Genomic DNA, 27,149 nt, shown 5'->3' on the forward strand with positions numbered 1-27,149 from the left:
GGTATTGTGAGGGTAGAATGACCCTCCCAGTTAGTCCTTGAACTCTTGTCTTCTCCAATGAGTGTTTGCCTAAAAGGTCTCTGAAGTGTCTGTTAGCCAGGAGACTTTCATGTGCCACTGTTTAATTAGCAGTTGAAATTTTAGGCTGATTTTACCAGCTTAACTCTTTCTGATTATGCAAGAGATCTTAACTTTTTTTTTTTTTTAAGATTTTATTTATTTGAGAGAGAGAGAGAGAGCATGAGAGTAGAAAGGTCAGCAGGAGAAGCAGACTCCCCGCCGAGCAGGGAGCCCGATGTGGGACTCGATCCCAGGACTCCAGGATCATGACCTGAGCCAAAGGCAGTTGCTCAACTAACTGAGCCACCCAGGCGCCCCCAATTTTTTTTTTTTAAAGATTTTATTTATTGATTTGACAGACAGAGATCACAAGTAGGCAGAGAGGCAGGCAGAGAGAGAGGAGGAAGCAGGCTCCCCGCTGAGCAGAGAGCCCGATGCGGGGCTCGATCCCAGGACCTGAGATCATGACCTGAGCCGAAGGCAGAGGCTTTAACCCACTGAGCCACCCAGGGGCCCCTGAAAATCAGAGTTTTAAAAAGAAAAACAATGTCAAGTTCACCCTTGTGCTATGTTGATTGCAGTGGTGTTCTTGTACCCGGAGGCTTCGGGATCCGAGGAACATTGGGGAAACTCCAGGCCATTTCCTGGGCACGGGCAAAGAAGATCCCTTTCCTGGGTAAAACTCAAGATTATGCATCCTAACGATGACTTTTTTAGATTGTTGATATCTAGTAGTAGGGGTAACATTTCATAGAATTTGTTAACAGGAAAGGCGTGAGCTCAGATTTGAATATTCAAGTGCCAAACAGTCTGCCATGGGGGCCAGCAAGCTCTGTCCTGTTTTTGTAAATAAGACTTTACTGGAATAAAGCACACCAATGTGTTTACATATGGAATGTGGCTGCTTTTATGGTGCGGTGGCAGAGTTCAAGGCCTACAGCCTGCAAAGCCTAAAATGTTTACTGTCTGGCCCTTTGTAGAAAAGGCTGTTGGCCTGGGAGAACTTAGCACCGTTCTGGTTGGGCAGCAAGAGGCTGAGAGAAGCTGCTGTGTACACCTGCCCTTTTCTTCTCCCGTTTTCACCCAAATTCATCTTTTCACCGCTTCCAGCTAGAAGAGACCATCCTATGTCACAGGAAGAGCTCTGCTAAAATTTGGTAGAGCCAAGTCTTTTTAATGTCTTTGTTCAAATTTTATTTATATATTTTTAAAAAGACTTTAAAGAACAGCAGGGATATTAAGATAGTTTGCAACTCTTGAGCTTTCTGTTTGACGCAGCGTCTCTTTATGTCTTAGCCATTTGGAACTTTCTGAACTCCCCCCTCCCCTTAAAGCACTCAGCTGTTTCCGGCCAGGTATACTGGTTGCCCTTCTCTGATGAGTTCCTTGCATACCTTAGATAAGTCTATAAAAACATCTGGAATGCTCCTTGGCATTTGTTGAGTGCAGAGAATTGCTGGATGTGGAGATGGGTGAAGGGCCCATCGCTGTCGCAGCCGGCTGGGGGCTATGCAGGTGTTTTGTTTTCCTCCTCATCGGGTTGTCTGTTCCGTTCCGTCCTGCACCTGCCTTCCCTGCTCGCCAGCCTTCCCGAGCCCGCCAGGCAGATGCCGGCTTCCCCTAGCTGCTGCCGTTCTCCCGCAGTGACGTTATAGGCCTGTTCTGCCCCCGGCACCTGGCGCCCACTTCCCGTCCCTTAGATCCCAGCCCGCTGGCCAGCCTCAGGCTGCCCTCTGAGAAGAGGGAGTGTCAAGTCTCCCTCTAGAGCTGGGGTGTCGGTAGACCTCCTTGGGCGGAATCGGGTGCTCTGGGCCAGCCCTGCATCCTTCTCACATGCTTTGAGTTAGAGGAAAATTTGGGAAGAGGCAGATTTGCCTTTGGGACCTTGCCCTGTCTTTTCTTGCCCCTTTCTGACCTCGAATTCCTTCTTCCTCAAGTCTGGGTGGCCTCCTGCCTTTGCCACACATGTTGTGAGTGCAGAGGGCACAGGAGCAAACCCGGCAGGCAGTCTTGCTCTGTCCGAGCCTGCGTTCTAGGTGAAGGAGGTGGGCAGGAAAGGAAAGAACAGGAAATAGGAAGTAATACACAAGGTGCTCATTTGCCTTATGTATATGCTTTTTCAAATAGGAGTTTGCCTCGGCATGCAGCTAGCAGTGATAGAGTTTGCAAGAAACTGCCTGAACTTGAGAGGTAGGCCTGCTACTTGCTAGTAACCTTTTATTTAAAAAATTCTTATTACTTAACATATTTTTCAGCAATACTGGTGAATTATTGACCTCATTTCTTCATCTTTAGATGCTGATTCCACAGAATTTGAGCCAAATGCCCGTGTTCCTGTGGTAAGTGGCTTATTCATCTTTCTGGGGTTGGTCATGGTCATTTTGTTTCTGGGTCTGGCCAAAACGCATAAAGGGATATTATTTTTATTATCATTATGTTGTCCTTACCACATCAGGATGTTTTAAGTTAGATATGATTTTATTATTATTATCACTACTGCTGCTATTATTTTTATATCAAATGGCTCTGCTCTCCATAGTCCCTCTTATCAGCTGTGCCTTGAAGAAACACAGTCCTGGACTGATTTCTTTTGGTACTTCCCAGCTTTCACTGATTCTTTTTCCTATAAAATATTCAGCCCAAGTTCTTTGGCTAGGACTGAAGGCCACTGTGCTCTGTCACCTGAGGCTTTGCTACACTAGTCCCCCTTGTCCGTGGGGAAGACATGCCAAGACCCCCAGTGAATGCCTGACACGGGATGGTACGCAACCCTAATATATACTCTATTTTTTCCTTCCCCTCCACACCTATGGTAGAGCTTAATTCATAAATGAGGCACAATGAGATGAACAATAGCTAATAATAAAATAGGGCAGTTATAATTTTGTGCTGTAATAAAAGTTAGGGGAGTGTGATCTTTCACCGTCTCTCAAAATGTCTTATTGTGCTGGGCTCCCCCTTCTTGTGCTGCTGTGGGCTGATTAAATGCCTGTGGTGAGACGAAGTGAGGGGACTAGCAGTTAGACTGACCCTCCGACAATATGAAACCATGGATAATGGGGACTACTGGAATTCAAGTCGAGGTGTCCCTGTCCCTCCCATGCATAGGGTTTATGTTTAGACAATCTGAACGGTGTTTTTCGATGTATCCTGATATTCCGTATACCTGAGATGGTCCCCGTCCTTCGACCTCCCTTCCCTTGGAATCTCAATAAAACCAGTGAAGAATTTAATTAAAAAAGTCAACCAGACCTGATGACAGACAACTTCCTATTCATCCTGGGAAGCCTATCCTGACCTCTGGTCTTTCCTTGCCTCTGCCTTCGGTGCCTCGTGCCCATCTCTGTCAGACTGCACACCTCACCATTGTGATTGCTTTTTTAAAAGTTTATTTATTATTTATTTTGAGTAATGCCTACAAACCAACGTGGGGCTCAAACTCATGACACCCAGATTAAGAGTTGCATGCTCTTCCTGCTGAGCCAGATGTGTCCTGTGATCGCTTTTTTTTTTTTTTAAAGATTTTATTTATTTGAGAGAGGGAGCGAGAGAGAGAGAACATGTGCGTGTATGAGCATGAGCTGAGGGAGAGGGAGACGGAGAAGCAGACTCCCTGCTGAGCAGGGAGCCCGATATGGGGCAGGATCCGGGACCCCGAGATCATGACCTGAGCCAAAGGCAGTTGCTTAACCCAGTGAGCCACCCAGGTACTCCCCCACCCCATGATCACTTTTTTAAAAAACATTGTTATTGAGAGATAGTTACATACCATAAAATTTAGCCATTTGAAGTGCATAATTCAATGGCCTTGAGCATATTCACAGATCTGTACAACCATCACCATAATCCATTTTGGACCATTCTCATTACCTCAAAAGAAATGTCACACCCCTTAGCTGACATCCCCAACCTACTGTCACCCCTAGCTCGAGATAGCCATTAATCTGTTTTGGGTCTCTATGGATTTGCCTGTTCTGGGCATTTCATGTCTATGTGGCCTTTTGTGACTGACTCCTCTCGCTTAGTATAATGGTGTCAAGGTCTGTCTGTGTTACAGCATCTATCAGTACTTTGTTTCTTTTTATTGCTCAATAATATTCCATTAGATGAACACAACACATTTTAGCAATCCATCCATCCATTGATGACATTTGGGTTATTTCTACTTTTTGACTACTAGGAATAATGCTGCTGTGACCATTGGTATACAGGTTGTGGTGCGGACATGTTTTCATTTCATCTATGTACACCTAGGAGTGAAATTGTAAGTCATATGGTGACAGTATATTTAAACTCATGAGGAACTGTCCCAATATAACAACTTTTCTTCCTGTACGAGGGTCCCGGTTTCTTCACCTCCTCATACTTGTTACTGTCTCTCTCTCTTTTTTTAAGATTTTGTTTTTAAGTAATCTCTACATTCCACATGGGGCTCGAACTTACAACCCCCGGATTAATAGTTGTGTGCTCTACCGACCAAGCCAGCTGGATGCCCCATGATTATCTGTCTTTTGATTCTAGCCATCCCAGTTGGGCGTGAAGTTGTATCTCCTTGTGACTTTGATTTGCATTTCCACCGAGGCCTGAGGATACAGAGCATCCTTGCACATGCTTATTGGCCTCTTGTATATCATCTTTCGGGAAATGTCTATTCAGGTCCTTGGCCTGTTTTTAACCTGGGTTATTTGTCTTTGTATTATTAGGCTGTAAGAGTTCTTTATGTATTCTAAATACAAGTCCCTCATTAGATACGCAGTTTGCACTATTGGCATTTTGGGCTGGATTATTCTTTGTGGTGGGGGCTAGCTTGTGCAGAATATTGTGTAGAATATTCAGGAACATCCTTGGCCTCTACCCACTAGATGTCAGTAGTACACTCCTCCCAACCCCCATTGTGATGCTTAAAAATTCCAGCCAAACATCCTCTGGGGGCACGGGCAAAATAGCCCCCACCCAGAACCACTGATTTTTAGAAATCCACTTCCGTTCCTCTCTTCTCCATCCTATTCCCTCCCTTCCTTTATGGTAGTCATTAATTCTATTTTTTAGTAGGTTTTCTTTCTTTCTTTCTTTCTTTCTTTCTTTCTTCCTCCCTCCCTTCCTTCCTTCCTTCCTTTTTTTTAAAAAAAATGGGTTATCTTTCCATTTAAAAAACATAAGTAAATCTATATGTCTACCTTATAACCCCTTCTCCTTCTTAGATAAATGATAGCATGCTCTACACATTTTTTTCTGTCTTGCTTTTTTAACTTAACATTATATGCTGGAGATCACTCCATGGAAGGATATAGAGATATTCTTCACTCTCTTTATAGCTTGCAATTCAGACCATAATGAACCATAACTTCCCAGCCAGATGGTACTTTTAAGTCCTATGCTCAGAAGACCTAATACCAGTGAAGAGTTCCTTACGAAGCTTTATTATAAACATATTTCCTGACTAATGGCTGAAATGGCTGTGCGGGCAAATCATCGGTTTTCTTTCCTAAGATAATACTTTGGGATAGGAAGTGATTTTCTTTTGGCGGGGAGCGTGTGTGCTAGGAAGGGATTTGACCAGTAGGTGCCACTGTTAGATAGCTTTGGCAAGGTTAATTCTTCGCGGACTAGTCTTTGCATTGTGCGTGTGTGTGTGTGTGTGTGTGTGTGTGTGTGACAGATATGTGTTTTCTTTTTAACAAATACATTGGCTGGATGTTTGAGACACTGTGCCCCTTGCCTTTTGTGCAGATCACTCTCTGTCAGTACGCGGGCACCTTCCACATGCTTCTCTGCTGTATGCACCATTTACTTAACCAGTCTCATACTGATGAATATTTAGGTCGTGTCCATTACTTGGCCACTGTAAATCATGTTGCAAATTAGTATCCGTGTACATATGTCCTTTCGGCCTGCGCGTGCACATTTCTATGGGATGCGTTCCTAGAAGGGGAATTACTAAGTCTGGGGATCTGTGCATTTTGCATTTTGATAGCTTCTATACTCATAAGTGAGATGGGAACAATAAAACCTAATTGCTACTGAACATCTTTATGGCCTGCGATCAGTTTGTTGGAGAAAAATAGCCTTAAGAGGCAGCATTTGTGCTGATGGTGAGAAGTCCTATTAAGAAGAAAGGCTAAGGGAACAGAATCATCAGGCAGCAGATACCAGGAAGCCTGGGGAAATCACTTAAACTTGAGCAAATAACAGTGACTTACAGTGGGTGATGGTCATTCTGGCCCTTCCAGCTAAAAAAGTAAATAATTTGGAAACTAGGAGACTCCTTTAGGGTATATTTGCTGCTACAATCTGTTTCATAGGTGTGGAGAAGAAAAAATGATTTTTCTTCCTCCCTTCTAGGTTCTTGGCTGAGACCCCTCTGTCATAAAAGATTAACAGGAACAAAAACAAAGAAAGCTTAATAACCTGTATACCTCCTGTATACATGGGAGAAACCCAGGAAAACTGAGTGACTCCCCCAAGTGGCTTAAGCCACCTTGTTAAATAACCTCTCCAGATAAAAACAAAAGATGATGTTGGGAGTGGGGAGCCAGTAACGGGGTGGGGGGTGAGCGGTTACCCGGCAGAACACAGGAAACAAGGGTATGATTGTGATGCAGATTGAAATCCATGCTTTTAACATTCATTTGACTTTCTAGAGATTTAGTCATCCTCTTCCTGGTACCCAGTGGGAGACACCCTTACAGATGGAGATTTCCCTTATACATGTAAATGTCTCTTCCAGCGCTAGAGACACGGACAGGACATCCGGGGGAGATATCTAAGAGGCGGTATCCCTTATGCACAGAAAAGGAGAAATACATTTTTCTCTAAGAGCAGAGGGAGACTCCAGACTACCAGGAAGAGAGTGAATAAAATTTATTTTATTGTCTTATTTCTCTGCTTAATCCACAAGCTGAAACAGAAGGCTCTGGGAATTTGCTGAATATTTAGGGTTCTACAGCAAGTCTGATTTTTTGGCTTGCTTCAGAGTAGGCTTACCCGCTTTCCGGACAAGGCTTACCAAGAACACAGCTGTGGGTGACTTGCATTCTGACTCTGTATCAGTTATGTGGCTGCTGCTGACACCCTTGACCTTGAATTTGGCTTCAGATTTCTCTAGTTCATGTGGAGGATAGTTCACGGCATTGTGTACTTTATATTTAGAATATTTGGGGGTTTGGACACATATACAGGAAGGATGATCTCAATCCAATATTTAGGTATGTGGCTATGCTTAATGTTTAGCAGTTCTTTTCTGTTTATTGAAAACTGTAACCAAAAAAACCCTGAATTTCCATAAGATGCAACACTTAGAAAACAAAATCCGTGTCCCGCCTTTATCACATCTGTACACACGTATACTTGGATAAAGGTATTGGTAAGGAAAAGTGAGGAATTTGAAGCATTTTAAGCAGATGCAAATGGACATTTGAGATGGCGTTATTTGATACTATTTCAATTTTAGTTATCGTAGATATAACTTCTTTTATCCCTTTTTGATGCAGGGATTTTCAAAGTTGAAATTAATTTCACATTCGACAGTGGATTTGTGGCATAGTTATATCTAATTAAAAGTCGATTCAGGTGAAGGGTAATTTCTGTTATACATTAAGCATAATTAATGTATGACATTTTCTAGCTCTAGATGAAGCTGTTTGAAACATTTTTTCTTCCATGTTATTTTTCAACAACTTTGTATGGAAAGCAAATTACGAGGCATTAAAACAAACCCAGACAGCCACTCAGAGTAACCTTTCAGGTGACTTTTTGTTACTTTGAAGACTGCTTTGCATTTAGAACATTGAGTGAGCATCTTCCAACTAACAAAACAGTCTTTTAAAAATTTTTTTCAAAGATTTTACTCATTTCTTTGACACAGAGAGAGAGAGAGAGAGAGAGAGAGGGCGAGCAAGCGAGAGAGAGAGCAAGAGAGCGGATACAAGCAGGGGGAGTGGGAGAGGGAGAAGCAGGCCTCCCACTGCGCAGGGAGCACTCCATCCCAGGTCCCTGGGGTCATGACCTGAGCCAAAGGCAGATGCTTAATGACTGAGCCACCCAGGCGTCCCACAAAACCATCTTATAGAAATCCTTTGGAGCTTTGTTTGGGCTGAAGAACTTTTCTTCCCATCAAAGTAGTTGTCAAGAAGATTGCTGTACTATGGCTAAAATAGCCTTTTATGGACCAGTTTCGGAGCCTAATAGTTATTTAATCCTGTCTCTATAGGGGCAGTAGGTTCATAGTTGATATTAGGCTGTTAGCCATAGAAACTGCTTTCTATGTGAAGAAAGAACAACTCTACAGGCATGATGGCTGCCTTCTAATGGCTAGGGCATCTTCTCCACCCCCTCCCCCGCCTTATGCTTGCCTACTCTTTGGAAAGAGATGGCATTTGCCGTGCTTGGAATGAGCCCCCATTAGCGAATCACAAGGGTAGTCTGTAATTTTAACAGTAAGTGACTAAATGAGTACTTCAAAGCTGATGTATTTGACGGCTTTTGTTCCTTGAGCTCAAAGGGAGATGCCTTAGGAATAGGTATTTCAACTACTTGAAAGATTTTTCTGCAGTAGAAATAACTGGATGCTAGTGGAAAGAGACTATTAAAAAGAAAAAAAGTCACTGTACATTTAGAGCTCATCCACTTAAGTGCAGTTCCAGATATAGTGTATTCGGAACTGCTGTCCCAACCTTGCTTGCAGTTCAGGTGGGGATTCGAACCATGCACCGGTGAAACGCATGACTAAATCTATGGGCAGGACGGGTGTTGTGGCCACATTAATGCTAGCAGTGTCGTCCACTAGGACTTTCTGCTGTGCTAGAATACTCTGTATCTGTGCCATCCAGTATGATAGGTGCAAGCCACGTGGGAGCTGTGGAGCGGTTGAAATGTTACTAGGGCGGCCAAGGGACTGAACTTGAAATTTTACTTAAATTGATTTAAATGTCCATAACCGCCACAGTATTGCCCAGCACAGGTAGACCCTTAGATAGTTAAGAATCCAGAATCTAATCCAGAATTAGAGTAAGGGTTAGAGTAAGAAGGGAAGGTTGGCAAAGGCTCGGAGACTTCGCAGAGAGGAGAGGAGGCATTGGCTAGGTTGGAATGTCCACAATTTGCTCATAAAATACCTAGGGGCTTGGCTGAAGCAGGCGGCTTCTGTAGGGAAGTGGAGGGAAATAAGGGAGACTGGTACGGATTTGTGGGGATCCTTGAGTATCAGTGTCAAAATTGATCCTGAAGGCCCGAGGGAACCAATGAGATAATACCTGTCAACTGTGACATATTATGCAAATATCATACTCATTGCTGAAGACTTCTGAATAGAATGAGTGCTTTAGGCAGATTCAGCTGGCATGGGATCGAGAGAGATGAGAGGGAAGAAAGACTCTGGGCACAGCACTTGGTTGAGTCTTAAGGCAGCCTCAGTCTGCGATCTCAGGAGCTGGGTCAGAGCAGGAGTTAAGAGTAGAAAGATCATGGGGCACCTGGGTGGCTCAGTGGGTTAGGCCTCTGCTTTCGGCTCAGGTCATGATTCCAGAGTTCTGGGATTGAGCCCCACTTCGGGCTCTCTGCTTGGCAGGGGGTCTGCTTCCTCCTCTTTCTTTGTCTGCCTCTATGCCTACTTGTGATCTGTCAAATAAATAAATAAAATCTTAAAAAAAAAAAAGAGTAGAAAGATCTGGGGACATGTGGGTGGCTCAGTGGGTTAAAGCCTCTGCCTTCGGCTTAGGTCATGATCTCAGGGTCCTGGGATCAAGCCCCATGTCAGGCTCTCTGCTGAGCAGGGAGCCTGCTTCCCTTCTTCTCTCTGTGCCTGCCTCTCTGCCTACTTGTGATCTGTCTGTGAAATAAATAAGCAAAATCTTTAAAAAAAAAAAAAAGAGTAGAAAAATCTGCCTGGCAGAGCAGCTGTATGGAATGAATCAACAAGATTTAGTGACTAGATAGTCAAGAATCATTCATTCAGCAAATAGGGCTGGTACTGTTGATTCAAGAGGAAATTCAGGCAAATCTTGCTGGATGTGGGAGACGAGATGAATGTTGGAAAGTAGGCCAAGAACGCCAACGAAGTTGACATGTACATACTACACCCACATTACATACATCTCTCCATACGTTTTCGCCTTTCCTGAAGGTCCTCACATGATAATTTGTCCAAGTCAGTAAATCTTAACCCAGGTGTAGAAGGTATCTCTCCCACGTGTGTCCTCTGCATTGCCACCATTTCTTTGAGGCCTTCACAGTTTGCCTCACTTGCCCCGGAGGCCTCCTGCCTAGCCCTAGCCTCCACTCTGTGACCACTCCCCACACCTTACAGCCTCTGTATTGGTGCCACCTCAACTTCTCGAAGCACAGTCACATCACTTTATGACTCCTACACCTTTCTACTCCCTTTCTGACCTTGGTTTATCATGGCAACCAAGGACTTTCATGATAGGAAGCCAGTGTGCCCTCTATATTCCCTGTAGCTGGCTTTCCACCCAAACTGTAGTATGTGTATTTCTGTGCTGCCTTGTACTTACACATATATTTACTCGGGGTGTTTTCTCTCTCTCTCTTTTTAAAAAATATTATTTAAGTACTCTTTATACCCAACATAGGGCTTAAACTCATGACCCAGAGATCAAGAGTCACATGTTCTTCTGACTGAGCCAGCCAGGCGCCCTGTGTTTTCTCTCTCTTATATAGCTCAGTGCCGCTCGTTCCCTGCAGGTTCCCCTCAAGGCTCTTCCTAATAATCCCAGTGGGAAATACTACTTTCACAATTAAGCCTTTTCCTGACCTGATCCCAGACTTGCCGACTTAGGATCTCAGAGGTCTAGTAACTTCTGTCTTTTATGGCATCTTGTGTAATGCTTTGCCCATAGTAGTTGCTTCATATATGGTGCAATTGAAAGAGATAACACATATTTATACTTTGAGGGGCCAACAGAATGCCAGAATCTAGGCTAAAATGGAAAGCTAGCATGACCTAGATATTAGAACTCCGCAAACATCGGCAAACCAAAGATGAAACCCAAAACTATAGATTAATGTTGGTTATTGATAAAGATGTAAAAATCTTAAATTTTTTTTTTAAATCTTAAACTTTTAAAAAAGATTTTATTTGTTTCTTTAACAGAGAGGGAGAGAGAAAGCACAAGCAGGGGTGGACCAGCAGGCAGAGAAAGGAGGAAGCAGGCTCCCCGCTGAGCAGAGAGCCCAATGCGGGGCTTGATCCCAGGACCCTAGGATCATGACCTGAGTTGAAGGCAGATGCTTAACCAACTGAGCCACCCAGGCATCCCAAAAGTGTAAAAATCTTAAATAAAATATTAGAGTGCCTAATTTAATAGCATTAAACAATACTAAATCATGACTAGATAGTGTGTTTGTCCTGGGGATTGAATCGATTGGCACATTATATTGATCAGACAAAAGAAAGAACCCCCATATCACCACAGATGCTCAGTGGCAATCTATAGAACCTAAACCCTCCTCAGTCTCATAACAAACTAGGAAGAGAAAGGGAGTTCTTTTTTTTTTAAGATTTGTATTTATGTTTTGGATAGTCCTTGACTTTTAGTTAAAAAGGATTTCTAGTTACTTCATAATTTTGGCAGATTTCTTGTTCTTTTTTTTTTTTTAAGATTTTATTTATTTGACAGAGAGAGAGAGAGATCACAAGTAGGCAGAGAGGCAGGCAGAGAGAGAGGGGAGGAAGCAGGCTCCCTGCTGAGCAGAGAACCCGATGTGGGGCTTGATCCCAGGACCCTGAGATCATGACCTGAGCCGAAGGCAGAGGCTTTAACCCACTGAGCCACCCAGGCGCCCCAGATTTCTTGTTCTTGAGAGAGATTATAGCATTAATTTCCTGAACTTATTAAACTGAGATGGATATGAGAGACTAGAAGAAATACTTTGGAATCAGAACCGGTATCTAAACCTGAGCTCCTCAATTACTAGCTATGTTGAAATCCTAAAATATTAATATTAAAAATATGTAATAATTTTAGTATTTATGTAAAACAATTTTTTGAAAGGGGAAATTTAAAAATTTTATTTTCAGTTAAGGTACAATTTTAATTAGCTCGCTACCCATTCTTGCCCTAATTATTTAACTACATTTGTTCTCTACTGTTGAAAAAAATAAAACCTGCTACCTTTTCTACATCTTAAAAAAAAAAAAAGATTTGTATTTATGTATTTGAGAGAGAAAGAGCATGAATGGGAGAAGGAGCAGAGGGAGAGGGACAACTTGACTCTGCTGAGTACGGAGCTCAATGTGGGGCTCTATCTCATGACCCTGAGATCATGACCTGAGCAGAAAACAAGAATTAGATGCTTAACCCATGAGCCACCCAGGAGCCTGGAGAAGGGGACTTTTTAAAAAGATTTTATTTATTTATTTATTTATTTATTTATTTTTTAAAGATTTTATTTATTTATTTGACAGACAGAGATCACAAGTAGGCAGAGAGGCAGGCAGAGAGAGAGAGAGGGAAGCAGGCTCCCTGCTGAGCAGAGAGCCCAATGCGGGACTTGATCCCAGGACCCTGAGATCATGACCTGAGCCGAAGGCAGCGGCTTAACCCACTGAGCCACCCAGGCGCCCCAAAGATTTTATTTATTCATGAGAGAGAGAGGCAGAGGCAGAGGGAGAAGCAGGCTCCCCATGGAGCAGGGAGCCCGATGCAGGACTCGATCCCAGAACCCTGGGATCACAACCAGGGCTGAAGGCAAATGCTTAACAACTGAGCCACCCAGGCACCCTAGAAGGGGATGACTTCCTCCTCCTCCTCTTCTTCTTCTTCTTCTTCCTTCTTCTTCTTTTTGTAAGACTTTATTTATTTATTTGACAGAGAGAGAGAGAGATCACAAGTAGTCAGAGAGGCAGGCAGAGAGAGGGGGAAGCAGGCTCCATGCTGAGCAGAGAGCCTGATACAGGTCTCCATCCCACGACCCTGAGATCATGACCTGAGCCGAAGGCAGAGGCTTAACCCACTGAGCCATCCAGACGCCCCTAGAAGGGGACTTCTTAAGCACGAGAAAGATTACCTTTTATAAACCAATAGCAGACAGTAAACTCTATGGGGAAATAGTGGGGAATTCCTATTAAAATTAGAAATAAGTAAAAGATGTACACTATTGCGACCAATAAAGTTGTTAAAATGAGACCAACTAATGCTGTCTGGAGAGTGCAGATGGCGTTCTCCTGACTGTTTGTAGATTTTTGAATCAATATGATCTTTCAGAGAATCAATAAGGTGGTCTCTTTCACAAACCATAAAAATACTCATACCCTCTGACCCAGACATTTACTTCTCAGAAATTCTTCTAAGGAAATGTGGTATATTGATGGAGATATGAACAGGTACTCATTATACCATTATTTAGAAGAATCAGAAATGGCAACAATCGAAATGTCCTGCAATGGGGAAATAGTTAAGACTATTATGGGGTATCCCTTCAGTGGAGTATAATTAGTCATTAGAAATGTTTAAGGCTTTTGATGCAATAAGAATGCTCTTGTATCGAATTAGTATGATACAGAGTGCATTTAAACATTTCCTCGCTGTGTATAAAAATTTCCTTCATTTCTTGGTGGTACTGTTAGAAGATTTTGTTTTTGTTTTGTTAAATTCCTCTCTAACACTCCCCCTCCCTCCTTCCCCCAAGCTGGGCTCAGGAAGTAGAACTTGAGGGCTAGCTGTTTCTCACATCCTGAGAGTCCCAGCAGCACTGGATGCCAGAACTGGGAGGTCCCTATGTCTTCCTATCCCTTATTTTACACATTACATGCCAGAACCAAAGCCACACCCTCACTGATGGAGCAGAACTGACTCTTGGTCCCGTGATGCTTCTACTCCCCAAGAGGGTCATTGATTCAAAAAGCACAGCGAGTGCTGGAGGTGACTTTAAAGACAAGTGCCTGTTTTTTGAAGCAATGTTCCTCACTAGCTGTTGACTAGAGTCGAAACTGGAAATGATGGGAGCACTGAGTGGCTGGGGAGGGAGAGCAGGAACAGGGCTATTTTGATGGAAGACTGGAATAAGGGCATTGGTTTGGCACATCAAAATTGTTTCTGAGCCTCTGACACTGTCTTTCCAGTCTTGGTGAAGATCATGGAACTATTCTCAGCCTTTCTTAAAAAAAAAAAAAAAAAAAAAATGGTATAAAATTAAATGCGTTAAGCTAAGGTTACTTTCAAATCTATTAAGCCATGGGGGTCAGTACTTGGCAAGGAGAGACAAGGAGAGTCTAAGAATTTCTTTATTGACAGTAATTGGACCTCACTGCCAGATCATTATAATTGCAAAGAATTAAACAGAGACATTAGCGATTGTGTATAGAATGGAGCCACATCCCAGGCACCCTTCTTCTGGTGCTTGGAATGATGATACATTATTTTGTTTTTTTCCTTCACTGGGATATCTTCTTCACCAACACCTGGAATTCTTCAAAACTAACTTCTCCATCTCCATTCTTGTCCAGTTCTTGAAAGAGGTCATCTAGGGTGCTGGGACCCTGGTTTTAGATGAGAAGGAAGGGAAAGGGGAGAGGAGAGAAAATGAATCAGTTACCGCTACCCATTTTCTGAAATTAGAGATGTCGGGTCTCTGTTCCAACAAGGCAGCTGAGGTTTTGGTTACATACCTTAATGGTTGGGGGTGGGAAGCCCAACTTGAGCTCCATGTCCCTGAACTGGCTACCTGGTTTTTCCTATATCGCACATTTCTCTCTCTCTCTTTTTAAAAAGATTTCATTGATTTTGAGGGAGAGAGAGAGAGAGAGAGTGTGTGTGTGTGTGTGTGTGTGTGTGTGTGTGCATGGGCAAGTGGGGAGACGGACACAGGCTGAGGGAAGAGAGAGAATCTGAAGCAGGCTCTCCGCTGAGCACAGAGTCCTACGTGGGGTTGGATCCCAGGACCCTGAGATAGACCTGAGCCGAAATCAAGAATCAGACGCCCAACAGACTGAGCCACCCAGGTGCCCCACACATTTATCATTTTAATATTGATAATGTGCATTTTAATATACAGTTGGCCCTTGAACAATGCAGGGGTTACAGGCATCCACCCCCCCCACGCAGTCAAAAATATGAGGATAACTTTTGCCTTCCCCCAAACATAATGACCAAAAGCCTACTGTTGACTAGAAGCCTTCCTGATGACATATACAGTAGATTAACACAGATTTTGTATATTATATGTATTAAATACTATATCTTACAATCAAGTAAGCTAGAGGAAAGTGTTATGATGGAAATCATAAGGAAGAAAATATACATTTATAGTACTGTAAAAAATCCACATAAAAGAGGACCCATGCAGGTCAAATCCACATTGTGTGTCAACTGTAATTGGTTTTCTGTGTAATCTTAAGTATTTTTCTTTATGCATCTAAAAAAGGAGATGGAATCTGAGGGCTTCACTGGACTGCTGAGCAGCCCCTGGCCCACCAACAGTTGATGATTCTTGCCCCAAGCTTTTCCTGGGACCTGGTTCTGTGAACCCGAGGCAGCATGGTACAATGGGCAATCTGTAGCCTGCTCAGTGCTCCCAACTACCCTGTGTGTGTGTGTGTGGCGGGGGGGGGGGTTCCACTCTACACAGGAGGGAACTGTGCTCCGGGACAGCTGCCAGCTGGCCCCAGGGCCCACAGCTAGTAGACAGAGAGTTTGAGGTTCAAACATGGACTCCAGAGCTCAAGCGCTTAACTAGGAACCATACCAGTTTTTCCCAAGTCCGTGTGTTGCAGCCCCTCTCTACACCCTGCTGGACGACAGGATCAGTGATTCTCACACTTTGGCGCTCAGCAGAGTCACCACATGGGCTTACTGACCTTAGGAAATACAGAGTGACAGGTCCCACTCCCAGAGGTTCTGGTTCACTAGGCCTGGGACGGGGCCTGAGACTCTGTATGCCCAGCAGGTTCCCAGGTGGTGATGATGATGCCAGGCCAGGACCGGTGACACTTGGAGAACTACCGCTTGAGATGTTGCAAGAGATCCTGTTAGGCTTGACTCTGTTTTGGCTCTGCTGCACCTGCAGGGTCTTAAGCTGACTTAAATTTTGTCTCTGGCCTAAGACTCAAGTCTTAAAGCCGTTACAGCTCTGCCTTTCAGGTGAGAGTTTATCTGTGGCAAAATAGTATCTAGGAAACTCACTGAAATAACGATTTAGTTTCCAAGTCAGTTTGAACATTTTTTTTTTTAACATTTAAAAAAAATTGTAATATTTACCATCTCAACTATTTTCAAAAGAATGCACTTCGATACTGTTGACATTGTTGTACAACTCATCTCCACATCAAGATATGTTTTAGCTCTTAGGATTCCTCTAAAGACATTTGTACTTTGCTGTGATCAGAAGACCAGACTAAGATAGTTACTCACTTTCCCTGAAGCATTTACGAGGTTCTAAACCATACACGGCATTGATGGAAAGAGTATAGCTTGGAAAAACCTTAGTAATCCTTATGAAAATATAATCCAGTACATGAATCGGTAAGTAGATTTTTCAAAATTTACCATCAGTCTTTATACCTTTATTCAAACTATGAGTCATACCTTCTTTTTGTAGGAAATACATAAACCAAAGTAAAATACAGAAAAGTTCCCTGGTCTTACCTTTTAAAACAACTTGCTTATGTAGATTGCCTAGGCTTTCCTGTCAGATTATTATTTTTCTTCCTTTTATTTTGCTTATTCCTTCCTATTATTATTTTTCTTCCTTTTGGAAAAATGTCAGAGTGTTTTTTAGAATCTAATCTTTCTCAGAAAACTTTGTCTTAATTTTTAATTAAAAAGTCTCTTTTTCTGGGGCTCCTGGCTGGCCCATTTGGTAGAGTACACGACTCTTGATCTCATGGTTATGAGTTCAAGTCCCATGTTGGGAATCGGGCTTACTTAAAAATAAGTAAATAAAATTAAAATCAGGCAATTTTTTTTTAAGGTCTCCTTTTCTGCTAGTACCTTTAACTCTTTTTTAGAGTTATTTTGTATTTTAACCATAAGCAAATGTCTTTACCCAAAAGACATTGGGTTATAATGTCATTGAATTCGGCCACTTTTCTGGGTACCAAACCCAGAAACCTCAACAACTACAACGGGAAACCCCCTCACATGTCATACTGGCAGAAGGGACATTTCTGGTTAAAATCTGGGAAGCAAATGCTTTCTTCCGAAGTTATAGCTAAATAGTGACCATGTGGGATAAACAGTTGCTCATTCACGTCCATTTGGAAGATGGCTTTTACTTGCGGAGGAGCAGAAGTGTATTGGAGCAAGGAGGGTCAGCCCGCCTCTCTCCTATTCTATTGCCTCAAGATGCACTTTGATTTGGACAACTCTGGGACGGTTTTGAGGAGAAACTGTCGGCTAAAGAGGTTTAATCCCTTCCTGGAAGTTGTTTAGAAATGCCTCGCTGCCTCATTAACACAGATTTAGGTGCTTAACACAAATTAACACAAATTTAAATGCTTTTGAAATATAAATGGCTGTCGCCAGATGGCAATTTGTCAGCGCAAAGTGGGTTTTCTCTATAAATCGCCTGGTGAGTGTTGGTCTTCTTGACACATCCTACCTATAAGGATGAAGCATGTCAAGGCTAGCTAATATTATTTTGCACACCTCTTTGTTTTCCTAAAAGCCTGACCCGGAGGTGCTGAATCCAGGCGGAAGGCCTTAGTGTGTTGGGTTGGTGCCCTGTGGGTCTCCTAGGCCTAGCTTCATTAAAAGTGCCATCATTGCTTCCTTTTACTATGGCTGGTCATGGAGAGTTCTGTGCCCAGGCTGTGGGACATAGAAGGCTTGGTCCCCGCCTTCTAGGTCCTTGCCATCTGAGATGTGGCCTGCCACCAGGGAAGAAAACAAATGTTCAAGGGCTCTTGGCCAAGGAATGCCCTTGCCTTGGCTGCTGTGTGCTATGCCCCAGAAGAAGCATTCCTCCGCCTCTCCTGCATCCTCTCCCCACCCTTCCCTCCTCCCCACCCCCCCAGTTCCCAGTTGCCGGGCTCTGCGGCGGGTGGTGCACTCACTTTCAGTAAACTGGGGAATTCTGTCTGAATCAGTAGCTTCAGCTCCTCCTTGGACAGCTGGTCTGGATCACCTTCTTTGGCTGCATATTTTTCAAAAATGCTCTTCAGTTCCTCGGGAGACGTTTTGCTGCTCATCGCGGTGTCCTGTCGATTGGGAAAGAAATGAACTCACCAAAAAGCCGAAGAAGCAGAGTTTTGTCAGGATGATTTTGCCAGCAGTTTCACGCCTTTGGGCTCTTTCCTTGGTGTCGTAAAAATAATCATCTTAGTATGTTAAATGTCTGACCTTAGAGTCCGTCTGTGAGGAGATAGTCCCTTGAGCCAAACCCTTTTGTTAATAAATGTGACATTCTGCACTTTTTATGCACCTGGTCTGTGCTCTGTAGGCTGTGGTCTGCAATAAAGCTGACCACAGCTTTTAGCTCCTAAATTACTGGTAATATCTTTAGATGGCACAAACCCTCTTTTTCTCCTATTATCTTTCACACCATTCTGGAAGGAAACAGAAGGAGCAGGAGGTTGTACTAACGTCACACTTACCTGGTTGCCCAGTTGAGAGGCACCTAGAAGAACCAAGAAGTAGGAGTGTGAAGCATTGAGTGGAATGGTGACTTTTATAGTCTTCACAGACACACCACCCTGATTATGAAATTTTCCTTTTGTTTGCCATTTAAGGGTAATTATTAATGATTTTTGAAACCCAAGCTTAAGACTGCATGAACCTCATAATTAAGGGCAAGAGCCAATAAATGGCCACTTCAACAGTTGCTTAATGGTTCAGAGTCCCAAGAGTAAACTTGGATTTTTTTTCCCCTTACATTGTATTTTCCCTCCAATGTGGCAATATGGTATTTGCTCACTATTTACATTTCAGAAAGCTTGACTCTGGAGGCTTGGTTATTTTTCAGTTTAGTACATATTTAGGCTTGAAACAATAATTTTCTTCACATCCAGAAAAAAAAAATGCTGTAATGGATGGTCAATACCGTATAGTTTAAGAAGTTGCAGTACAGCGGGTGCCTGGGTGGCTCAGTCATTAAGCATCTGCCTTCGGCTCAGGTCATGATCCCAGGGTCCTGGAATCGAGCCCCGTGTTGTTGTTGTCGGGCTCCCTGCTCTGCAGGAAGTCTGCTTCTCCCTCTTCCACTCCCCCTGCTTGTGTTCCCTCTCTCGCTGTGTCTCTCTCTGTCAAATAAATAAAATCTTTATAAATAAATAAATAAAAATAAATTGTAGTACGGCCGTTGAAGTCCCTCTGATGTTTTGTGCACATTAGGTGCTTAAATATTTGAATAATTGAATGAATGAACAGAAGTATCGCTGAGAAGCAGGCTTAATAAGTGGGGAGAAAGGGGCGCCTGGGTGGCTCAGTGGGTTAAGCCGCTGCCTTCGGCTCAGGTCATGATCCCAGGTCCTGGGTTCGAGCCCCGCATCGGGCTTTCTGCTCAGCAGGGAGCCTGCCTCCTCCTCTCTCTCTGCCTGCCTCTCTGCCTACTTGTGATTTCTCTCTGTCAAATAAATAAATAAAATCTTTATAAAAAAATAAGTGGGGAGAAGATATACAATAATTTTTGGTTTTATTTAGCAAAGCAAGTTTACCAAGTAGCATAGTAATTTTTCAGCTTTTCCAGTATTTGTTATTCCCATATCTGCTTTTTATTTCTCATTACCCCTTTCCTTACCACATATATGTATGTATATATTTTTTATTGAGGTATAGTTGACACACGATTTTGTATTAGTTTCAGGTGTACAACTCCCCTCCCCCCCAAATATATTTTGCTAATCATTCTAAAAACTTGTGAAAGCGCTTGACTTACTTTTATTTGGCTGGAAATACTTCAGACTTGTGGAACTGCCAGGACTTAAAGGTGGAGACTAAATTTATTTCTACTGGAAAGAGTTCCATGGAAGAACAAGGACATTTCCAGGGGACATTAATCTAATACTGATGTAATTCACAGTAAAGGTTTCCAGATTGACTTTAAGAGCTCTTATCAGCTTTTTAAATACTTGCATGCTTCCACACTTGTATAATTTTCTCTGACCCTTCATTATATCGTGTATAAATTGAGCGTTGTACTATTGGACTATATTTTCCTCTGACACTTTTCAGTTCTCATCTTCTAGGGCCTTATTTACGTTGGAGAACAGATGTGAAATCTTACAGTTTCTTAAAAACTTCCCACCAGTCTTGAGCATTTATCATTCCATGTGCCTTCAGTGTCCTTGTATAAGTTATTCTTGCTTTTATTACAGATTCTGTGACTTTGGTATTCACCAGTATTGAGTATATATGAACTCACTTCTTGGAGTAAAGATAAATGTTTTGGGTTTAGTTGTAAGATTCTATGCAAAAAGATTCTGATTTTGGCAATGAATTTTAATCAAGATTTTAGAGAATTTCTAGTGTTTTTATACTTACGCTCTGTTTCACTGAGGAGGAAGTCAGCTTTTGTTGAACAACCATAGCAAAAAATATCTTTTTCTTCTAACACCTTTTAAAAAAATTTCCAATCTACAGAAGACTTGGAGTAGTCGGTGAATACCAACCTGCCTTTTGCCAAGATTCATTTGAGAGTCAGTTGCCGACTGACTTTCCTCCTAAATACCTTAGCCTCTTATCTCCTAAGGATAAGGACATTCTTCTATACAAGCACAGTGCCATTATCACAGACCAAAATCAAATCGCTCCAAATGTGGAAATAGCATCTTAAGTCATCTGTTCTCTCAAATTACCACCTGTGAGCTAAACTCAACATGGCAGTTGTTACATTTCTTAAATCTATATTGAAGAAATGGTTTTAATAACTATATAATGTATAACTGTAATTTTAATAACTATATTATAGGACAGATATATGTTATGTATAACACATGGCATATATTGTATATATGGGGTGTGTGTGTGTGTGTGTGTGTATGATATTAAGTCGAAGAGAAACATTTGGGATAGTTTTGGTTAATAGTCTTTCAGGGTCCATATCTATAGTTGCAAGGGAGGACCTCTGATTAAAAGAGGCCTAGTGCTGGGGCACCTGGCTGACTCAGTCGGTAGAGCAAGCAACTTTTCATCTCAGGGTTGTAAGTTCGAGCCCCCTGTTGGGTGTAGAGATTACTTAAAGGAAAATTTTTTTTTTTTTTAAAGATTTATTTATTTGACAGACAGAGATCACAAGTAGGCAGAGAGGCAGGCAGAGAGGCAGGCAGAGAGAGAGGAGGAAGCAGGCTTCCAGCTGAGCAGAGAGCCCGATGTGGGGTTCCATCCCAGGACCCTGGGATCATGACCTGGGCCAAAGGCAGAGGCTTTAACCCAATGAGCCACCCAGGCGCCCCAAAGGAAAATCTTTAAAAAAAAAAAATAAGGGGTGCCTGGGTGGCTCAGTGGGTTAAGCCTCGGCCTTCGGCTCAGGTCATGACCTCAGGGTCCTGGGATCAAGTCCCTCATTGGACTCTCTGCTCAGCAGGGAGCCTGCTTCCTCCCTCTCTCTCTGCCTGCCTCTCTGCCTACCTGTGGTCTCTGTCTGTCAAATAAATAAATATAATCTTTAAAAATAAATAAATAAAAATAAAAAATAAGAGAGGTCCAGTGCTATTTGTTGTCAGAACTTATGCTTGTAGTAAGCACTAACAGAACTTGAAAAACAACCCATGGGTTTCAAATTTCCACTTGCTAACCTCTGCCAGGCACATCTCTCATCTCTTGTGTTTCTCTTTACCTATGAGCTCAAGTGTGAGGGTAAACCTGCAGTGGGAAATCCACCGATAGACATTCTCATGAAACATTAACTAAAAATATATGGAGACAGGCAATAAACACAGGGTGTGTTCAAGAGAGAGCATTTTGAAACTAGAGAAGAGGGGAAAATGCCAGGCACAAGGTTGGTCATGGAAAAATGGAGAAGCAAAGGTTATTTATCTCCTCACCATTCAATTGCTTGATCTTTGGACAGCCTTCAGTTTTTCCTAGGGAAGCCAAGAGTAACTTATTTGCAAAGCTCTGGTACCACAGGCTTCCATAGCTCCCATAGCTGTGTTACTCGATTCCAAGTCCGCTGCCAGCAGTGCCTCGAAAAGGTCCTTTGGAAGGGGTCGGTGTCAGGCCCTGCAAAACGAAATGGGCAGGCAGTGCTCTCCTGGGTTCATGTTGTCTTCAATCCTGAGGTTTAAAAAAGAGCCTGACCACTGAAGCACAGCTATCCCTAAATGCTGTGTGACATCTTCCCCTTGCCTGCCTACTCTGTGCCCTACCACCAAGTTTACCTTCTTCAAATCGAGGACTGGCTCTTCCAGCTCTTCCAGAAAATACATCCGTATGTATGGGCATGCTGAGTGCCTTCACCATGGCGGATTCCACCATCCCGCTGCTGGTGATGAGGCAGGCTGGGGGGACAGGGCAGTAAAGGTCCTGTAGCAGGTGAGGGGCTCAGCGGTGCCCATGCCTCAGAGCGGGGCACTGTTCCTCCCCTCCTCGATGCTCACATGAACTGCCTGCTGCTCTGGACAGTCCGCGGCATCCCCAAGACCCCATGCATTGCTCTTTGACTGCGCACCAGTCCTGTAGTCGGCTCTGTTGGTTTCTGATACAAATCCAGGGAGATTTAATGATGGGAGCACTTGACTGGACCCTGACATCGTGTTGAACTCTGATAGAGACAGAGAAGAAGATCCAGTCCTTGTGCTTGATGAGCCGACCCTGTAGCCAGTGAGAGGAGGCACGTAAAGGAAATGACAGAGGGGGTTAAGGTTGTATACAGTGAAGGACTATATTAGTTTCCTGTGGCTTCTATAACAAATTACCACAAACTTAGTGGCTTAAAACAAACCATTTTTTTTTTCCTTACAGTCCTGGAACTCAGAAATATAAAGTAGGTAGGCAGGGCTACTGTTCCTTCCAGAAGCTTTAGGGGAGAACCTGTTTCTTTGCCTTTTCCAGATTCTGGAGGCTGCCTGCCTACGGCCCCTTCCTCCATCTTCAAAGCCAGGAGGGTGCATCTTCCAAACTCTCTCTGTCTTTTCTCTCCGACCACCACTTTGTCTTCTGTCTCCTTCTCTGACTCGGACTCTCCTGCTTCTGTCTTATAAAGACCCAGTGGTTAAAGGGGCACCTGGGTGGCTCAGTTGGTTAAGCGTCTGACTCTTGATTTCAACTCAGGTCATGATCAGGCTTTGTGCTCAGGGCAGAGTCGGCTTGAGATTCTCTCTCTCCCTCTCCCTCTGCCCCTCCCCATGCTCATGCACTCACTGACTCTCTCTCAAATAAATAAATAAATCTTAAAAGCAAAATTAAAACAAGGACCCTGTGGTTACATTGGGCCCATCCAGATAACCCAGGATAGCCTTCGCATCTCGAAAGCCTTAATTTACTCATGTCTGCAAAGTCTCTTTTGCCATGTAAGGTTACCTGTTCACAGATTCCATGGGCTAGGGTGTGGACCTCATCATGCAGCCTAATTCAACCTGAGCTCATAGCATATAGGTGATTTATTTGGTAGGGTGAGCGTAATAGCACAGTGTTCATTAGGGGTCAGTAAGGAGAACGAGAGGGTACCCTGAAAACATGGGCCCATTGGGAATGGTGGGGAGAAGGCATTTTAAGAAACGTAGTGAAGAGACGATGTATATGAAGAGGGGCTGGAGGGAGGCGAGCAGAGCAGCCGTCAGCAACGGACCTGTCTGGCCAAGGTGGAAACCACAGGTTAGAACTCATGAGGTGAGCACAGGCAGACTGGGTTCCTGAATGAGGTGGAACCTGAGTGCCACAGCGGAAGGGTGTCAATTTGATCTGCGGTAGTGGAGGCTACCGGAGCTCGCAGTGTAACACAGAACGAGTTCCTACTTTAAGAACATCAGCTGGGCATTTTAAAGAGATTATACTAAGTCAGTGGCTACCCCACTGAATACTAACCAGGATATAATGATTTTCATTTTGAAAATCTTCACTAATTTGATAGGTTAAAAAATGACACTTTGTTTGAATTTCTTGTTTGATTACCATTGAAATGGCAAGTTTGTATACTTATATATACAATATAAATAATATTTATAATAAAATATAATTATATATGTTATATATAAGTCATAAAAAAAGAACAAAAAAAAGTTCATACTTTGTGCGCAACTTGAATATGACTCATTAATAATCGACATCAGAAGCAGGCTTGAAAAAAAAATGACCAGAAAAAACTAATGGACAGGAGGAAAGGAATGGGTTGGGAAAATCCTTGTAAAGAGTACTTGAGGAGGGGCGCCTGGGTGGCTCAGTGGGTTAAAGCCTCTGCCTTCGGCTCAGGTCATGATCCCAGGGTCCTGGGATCGAGTCCCGCATCGGGCTCTCTGCTCCACAGGGAGCCTGCTTCCCTCTCTCTCTCTCTCTCTCTCTCTGCCTGCCTCTCTGCCTACTTGTGATTTCTGTCTGTCAAATAAATAAATAAAATCTTGAAAAAAAAAAAGAGTACTTGAGGAATATACTACAAAGTCTGAGAAAAATTACTGTGTGTTGCCTAAGAGCCTGGAAGCAGCCTGCTGTGGGGGGTGGGGGGTGGGTAGGCTCCTTGAGTGTCCCCAGATGTCCAAAGGCAAGGGACAGGAGGGAAGCTGACCTACTCCACACACTGGAATTTCATCTTTGATAAGAGAAACTAACTTCCCTAGACTTTGTCGTTAAGACATGTGGGACGCATGAACCCAGTCTTGAACCCATTACACTCTTATCGTGGGCTGCAGAAACTTCAGTAACGGTTAATTAGTGCTGTCTTTATCCTTATGTGGTGCTTTTACATCTAAAGCTTTATCACCACCAGCATTCGTTACTTATTGATTCTTTTTTATTTTTCTTATGCTGTATGGCTGGCTCAGTTCCAAGGAAGGACAGACCTGTGGTGGGGTTCGGACAACAGCCAAGGCAAAATCAGAGCAGGCCAAGGCAATCCTTTTGCAGTGGAAGAGGCATTTTCCTCCTAGATGCAAATCTGGGAGATTTTGGAAATGTCAGGATTTTTTTTTTTTTAAAGATTTTATTTATTTGACAGACAAAGATCACAAGTAGGCAGAGAGGCAGACAGAGAGAGAGAGGAGGAAGCAGGCTCCCTGCTGAGCAGAGAGCCTGATGCGGGGCTCGATCCCAGGACCCTGGGATCATGACCTGAGTCGAAGGCAGAGGCCTCAACCCACTGAGCCACCCAGGCGCCCCGGAAATGTCAGGATTTAAACTAAAGCACATTTGAGGGGTTTTTGTTTTTAAGATTTTATTTATTTATTTATTTGAGCGAGAGAATGAGCAGGGGTGGGGAGGAGCAGAGGGAGAGGGAGAAGCAGACTCCCCCCTGAGCAGGAAGCCCAATTTGGGGCTCCATCCCAGGACCCTGGGATCATGACCTGAGCCAGACCATGACCTAAGGCAGACGCTTAACCTCCTGAGCCACCCAGGTGCCCCAAGGGTTTTTTTTTAAACTATCCCAGTCATGATAAAGGATATGTTTTGAAATCGATGTCTCTCAGGCTTTTCATGGAAGGGATATGAGGCACAAAGATATTTTCCCTGATGTCATCGCTGAATCAGGTTGCTTATAACCCAAGAGGTAGTCATGCATGGGAGGTAGGTGGCAGGGCCTGGCTCGGCCAGAAACGCACTGTGTCCTCTACCTTCCGCAGTCTTCCCCTTCCAGTGTGTTTGGATTCCACCAGCCTGTGCCTGTCCTGGAGGTTCTTTGACTGAGGGTCCGACGAGCATCCCTGGATGAGGCCTGCTCAGCCAGACCAGAGAGAACAGCAAGTCTCCTGCCAGTTCTCACTCTGCTTTTTGCCTTTCACTGACGTTCGGGGACATCATTTGCCATTAGAAAGCTACTTGCCTCTGCTCCCCCATCTTTTCTCTAACATTTTCTTTGCTTTCTCCAGTGGTTTCTGTGCTAATACGTTTTAATCAGAAGATCACCGTGGCTACTATTCCTTGGGATTTCTTTCTGTGTTGTCATTTCGGAGAAGGTTATAGTTATTGCTTCTGAAAACAGCAGGGATAATGTGAACTAATACCCTTGTGGAAGTTCGAAATAATATATTTCACTGTTTGGGCTTTAAATTTGTATTTTCATTAAAATAATGCTATGTACAAAGTTTACAAAGCCAACGTGTTCCAAAAGGTGTATAATGAAAATATTTAGTAATCTGCACACCCTCTCTGCCACCGTTAAGTCTTCCAGCTGTTTCTCCTGATATTTACCTCCATGTTTTATTATTATTATTATTATTATTATTTTTAAGATTTTATTTATTTATTTGTCATAGAGAGAGAAGCGAGAGTGAGCACAGGCAGACAGAGTGGCAGGCAGAGGCAGAGGGAGAAGCAGGCTCCCTGCAAAGCAAGGAGCCCGATGCGGGACTCGATCCCAGGACGCTGGGATCATGACCTGAGCCGAAGGCAGCTGCTCAACCAACTGAGCCACCCAGGCGTCCCTGTTTTATTATTTTTATGCATATATATAAACTGTATCCCCAACATGGGGCTCAAATGCAAGACCCCAAGATCAAGAGTCACGTGTTCTGCTGACTGAGCCAGGCAGATGCCCACTACCTCCATGTGTTTAAATAATATTCTCATATCGCTTTCTCAGAGATTTCCAGATTTCCATTTATGTTAGAGGAGTATTTAACACCTTCAGGCTGTCCCTGTGCCCAGTGCATTTTTCTTTTGGAAATATGTTCTAGTCCTGTGTTTGTCAAGTTCATCTCAAGTACGCAGTAAGGCAGGTTTCCTGTCCGCAGGTGGGTCATTTGAGTTTTCTTAGTGGTTCATAGCAGAACATTTCTTGAAGACCAAGCACGCCAATAACTATACAAACTACGTTCAGAGACTCTTCCTGGGCAGAAGAGTCCAATGCAGGAAGTAAGGGTGGTTTGAGCGCTCACAGAACTAATAAGAAACCAGGGGGGAGTTTATGGCTGTGCTCTTCCTACATGGTTCAGGTTGTCTTAAACATAAGCGAAACTTGAGGCTGTGGTGGGTAATGCAGTCTTATCTGCCCTTTCCTAGAAAATGCTTAAGGGGCTGGGCATTTATAAGCAGCTTAGCTTTGAGAACTGG

At 43.3% G+C, this 27,149-nt stretch overlaps 2 protein-coding genes across 5 annotated transcripts in view; one reads left to right on the forward strand and one right to left on the reverse strand.

Annotated features, from left to right (window-relative positions):
* Positions 1-27,149, forward strand: part of CTPS2 (CTP synthase 2) — a 97,397-nt gene that overhangs the window by 38,725 nt on the left and 31,523 nt on the right. For all 4 annotated transcript variants that reach the window (XM_047716369.1, XM_047716367.1, XM_047716366.1 and 1 more), the window contains exons 11-13: positions 642-736; positions 2,188-2,250; positions 2,356-2,399. In XM_047716369.1, coding sequence (XP_047572325.1) covers positions 642-736; positions 2,188-2,250; positions 2,356-2,399 — 202 coding nt within the window. The remainder of the gene's footprint in view (positions 1-641; positions 737-2,187; positions 2,251-2,355; positions 2,400-27,149) is intronic.
* Positions 14,293-18,729, reverse strand: S100G (S100 calcium binding protein G). The gene is made up of 3 exons (XM_047716370.1): positions 18,608-18,729; positions 18,068-18,211; positions 14,293-14,554 (listed from the first exon to the last, which is right to left on the reverse strand). Exons 2-3 carry the CDS (start codon positions 18,200-18,202, stop codon positions 14,450-14,452), a joined length of 240 nt encoding a protein of 79 aa, XP_047572326.1. The 5' UTR covers positions 18,203-18,211; positions 18,608-18,729; the 3' UTR covers positions 14,293-14,449.

The sequence above is a fragment of the Lutra lutra genome, chromosome X (genome assembly GCF_902655055.1).
Source record: "Lutra lutra chromosome X, mLutLut1.2, whole genome shotgun sequence".
In the NCBI taxonomy this organism is placed as follows: Eukaryota; Metazoa; Chordata; class Mammalia; order Carnivora; family Mustelidae; genus Lutra; species Lutra lutra.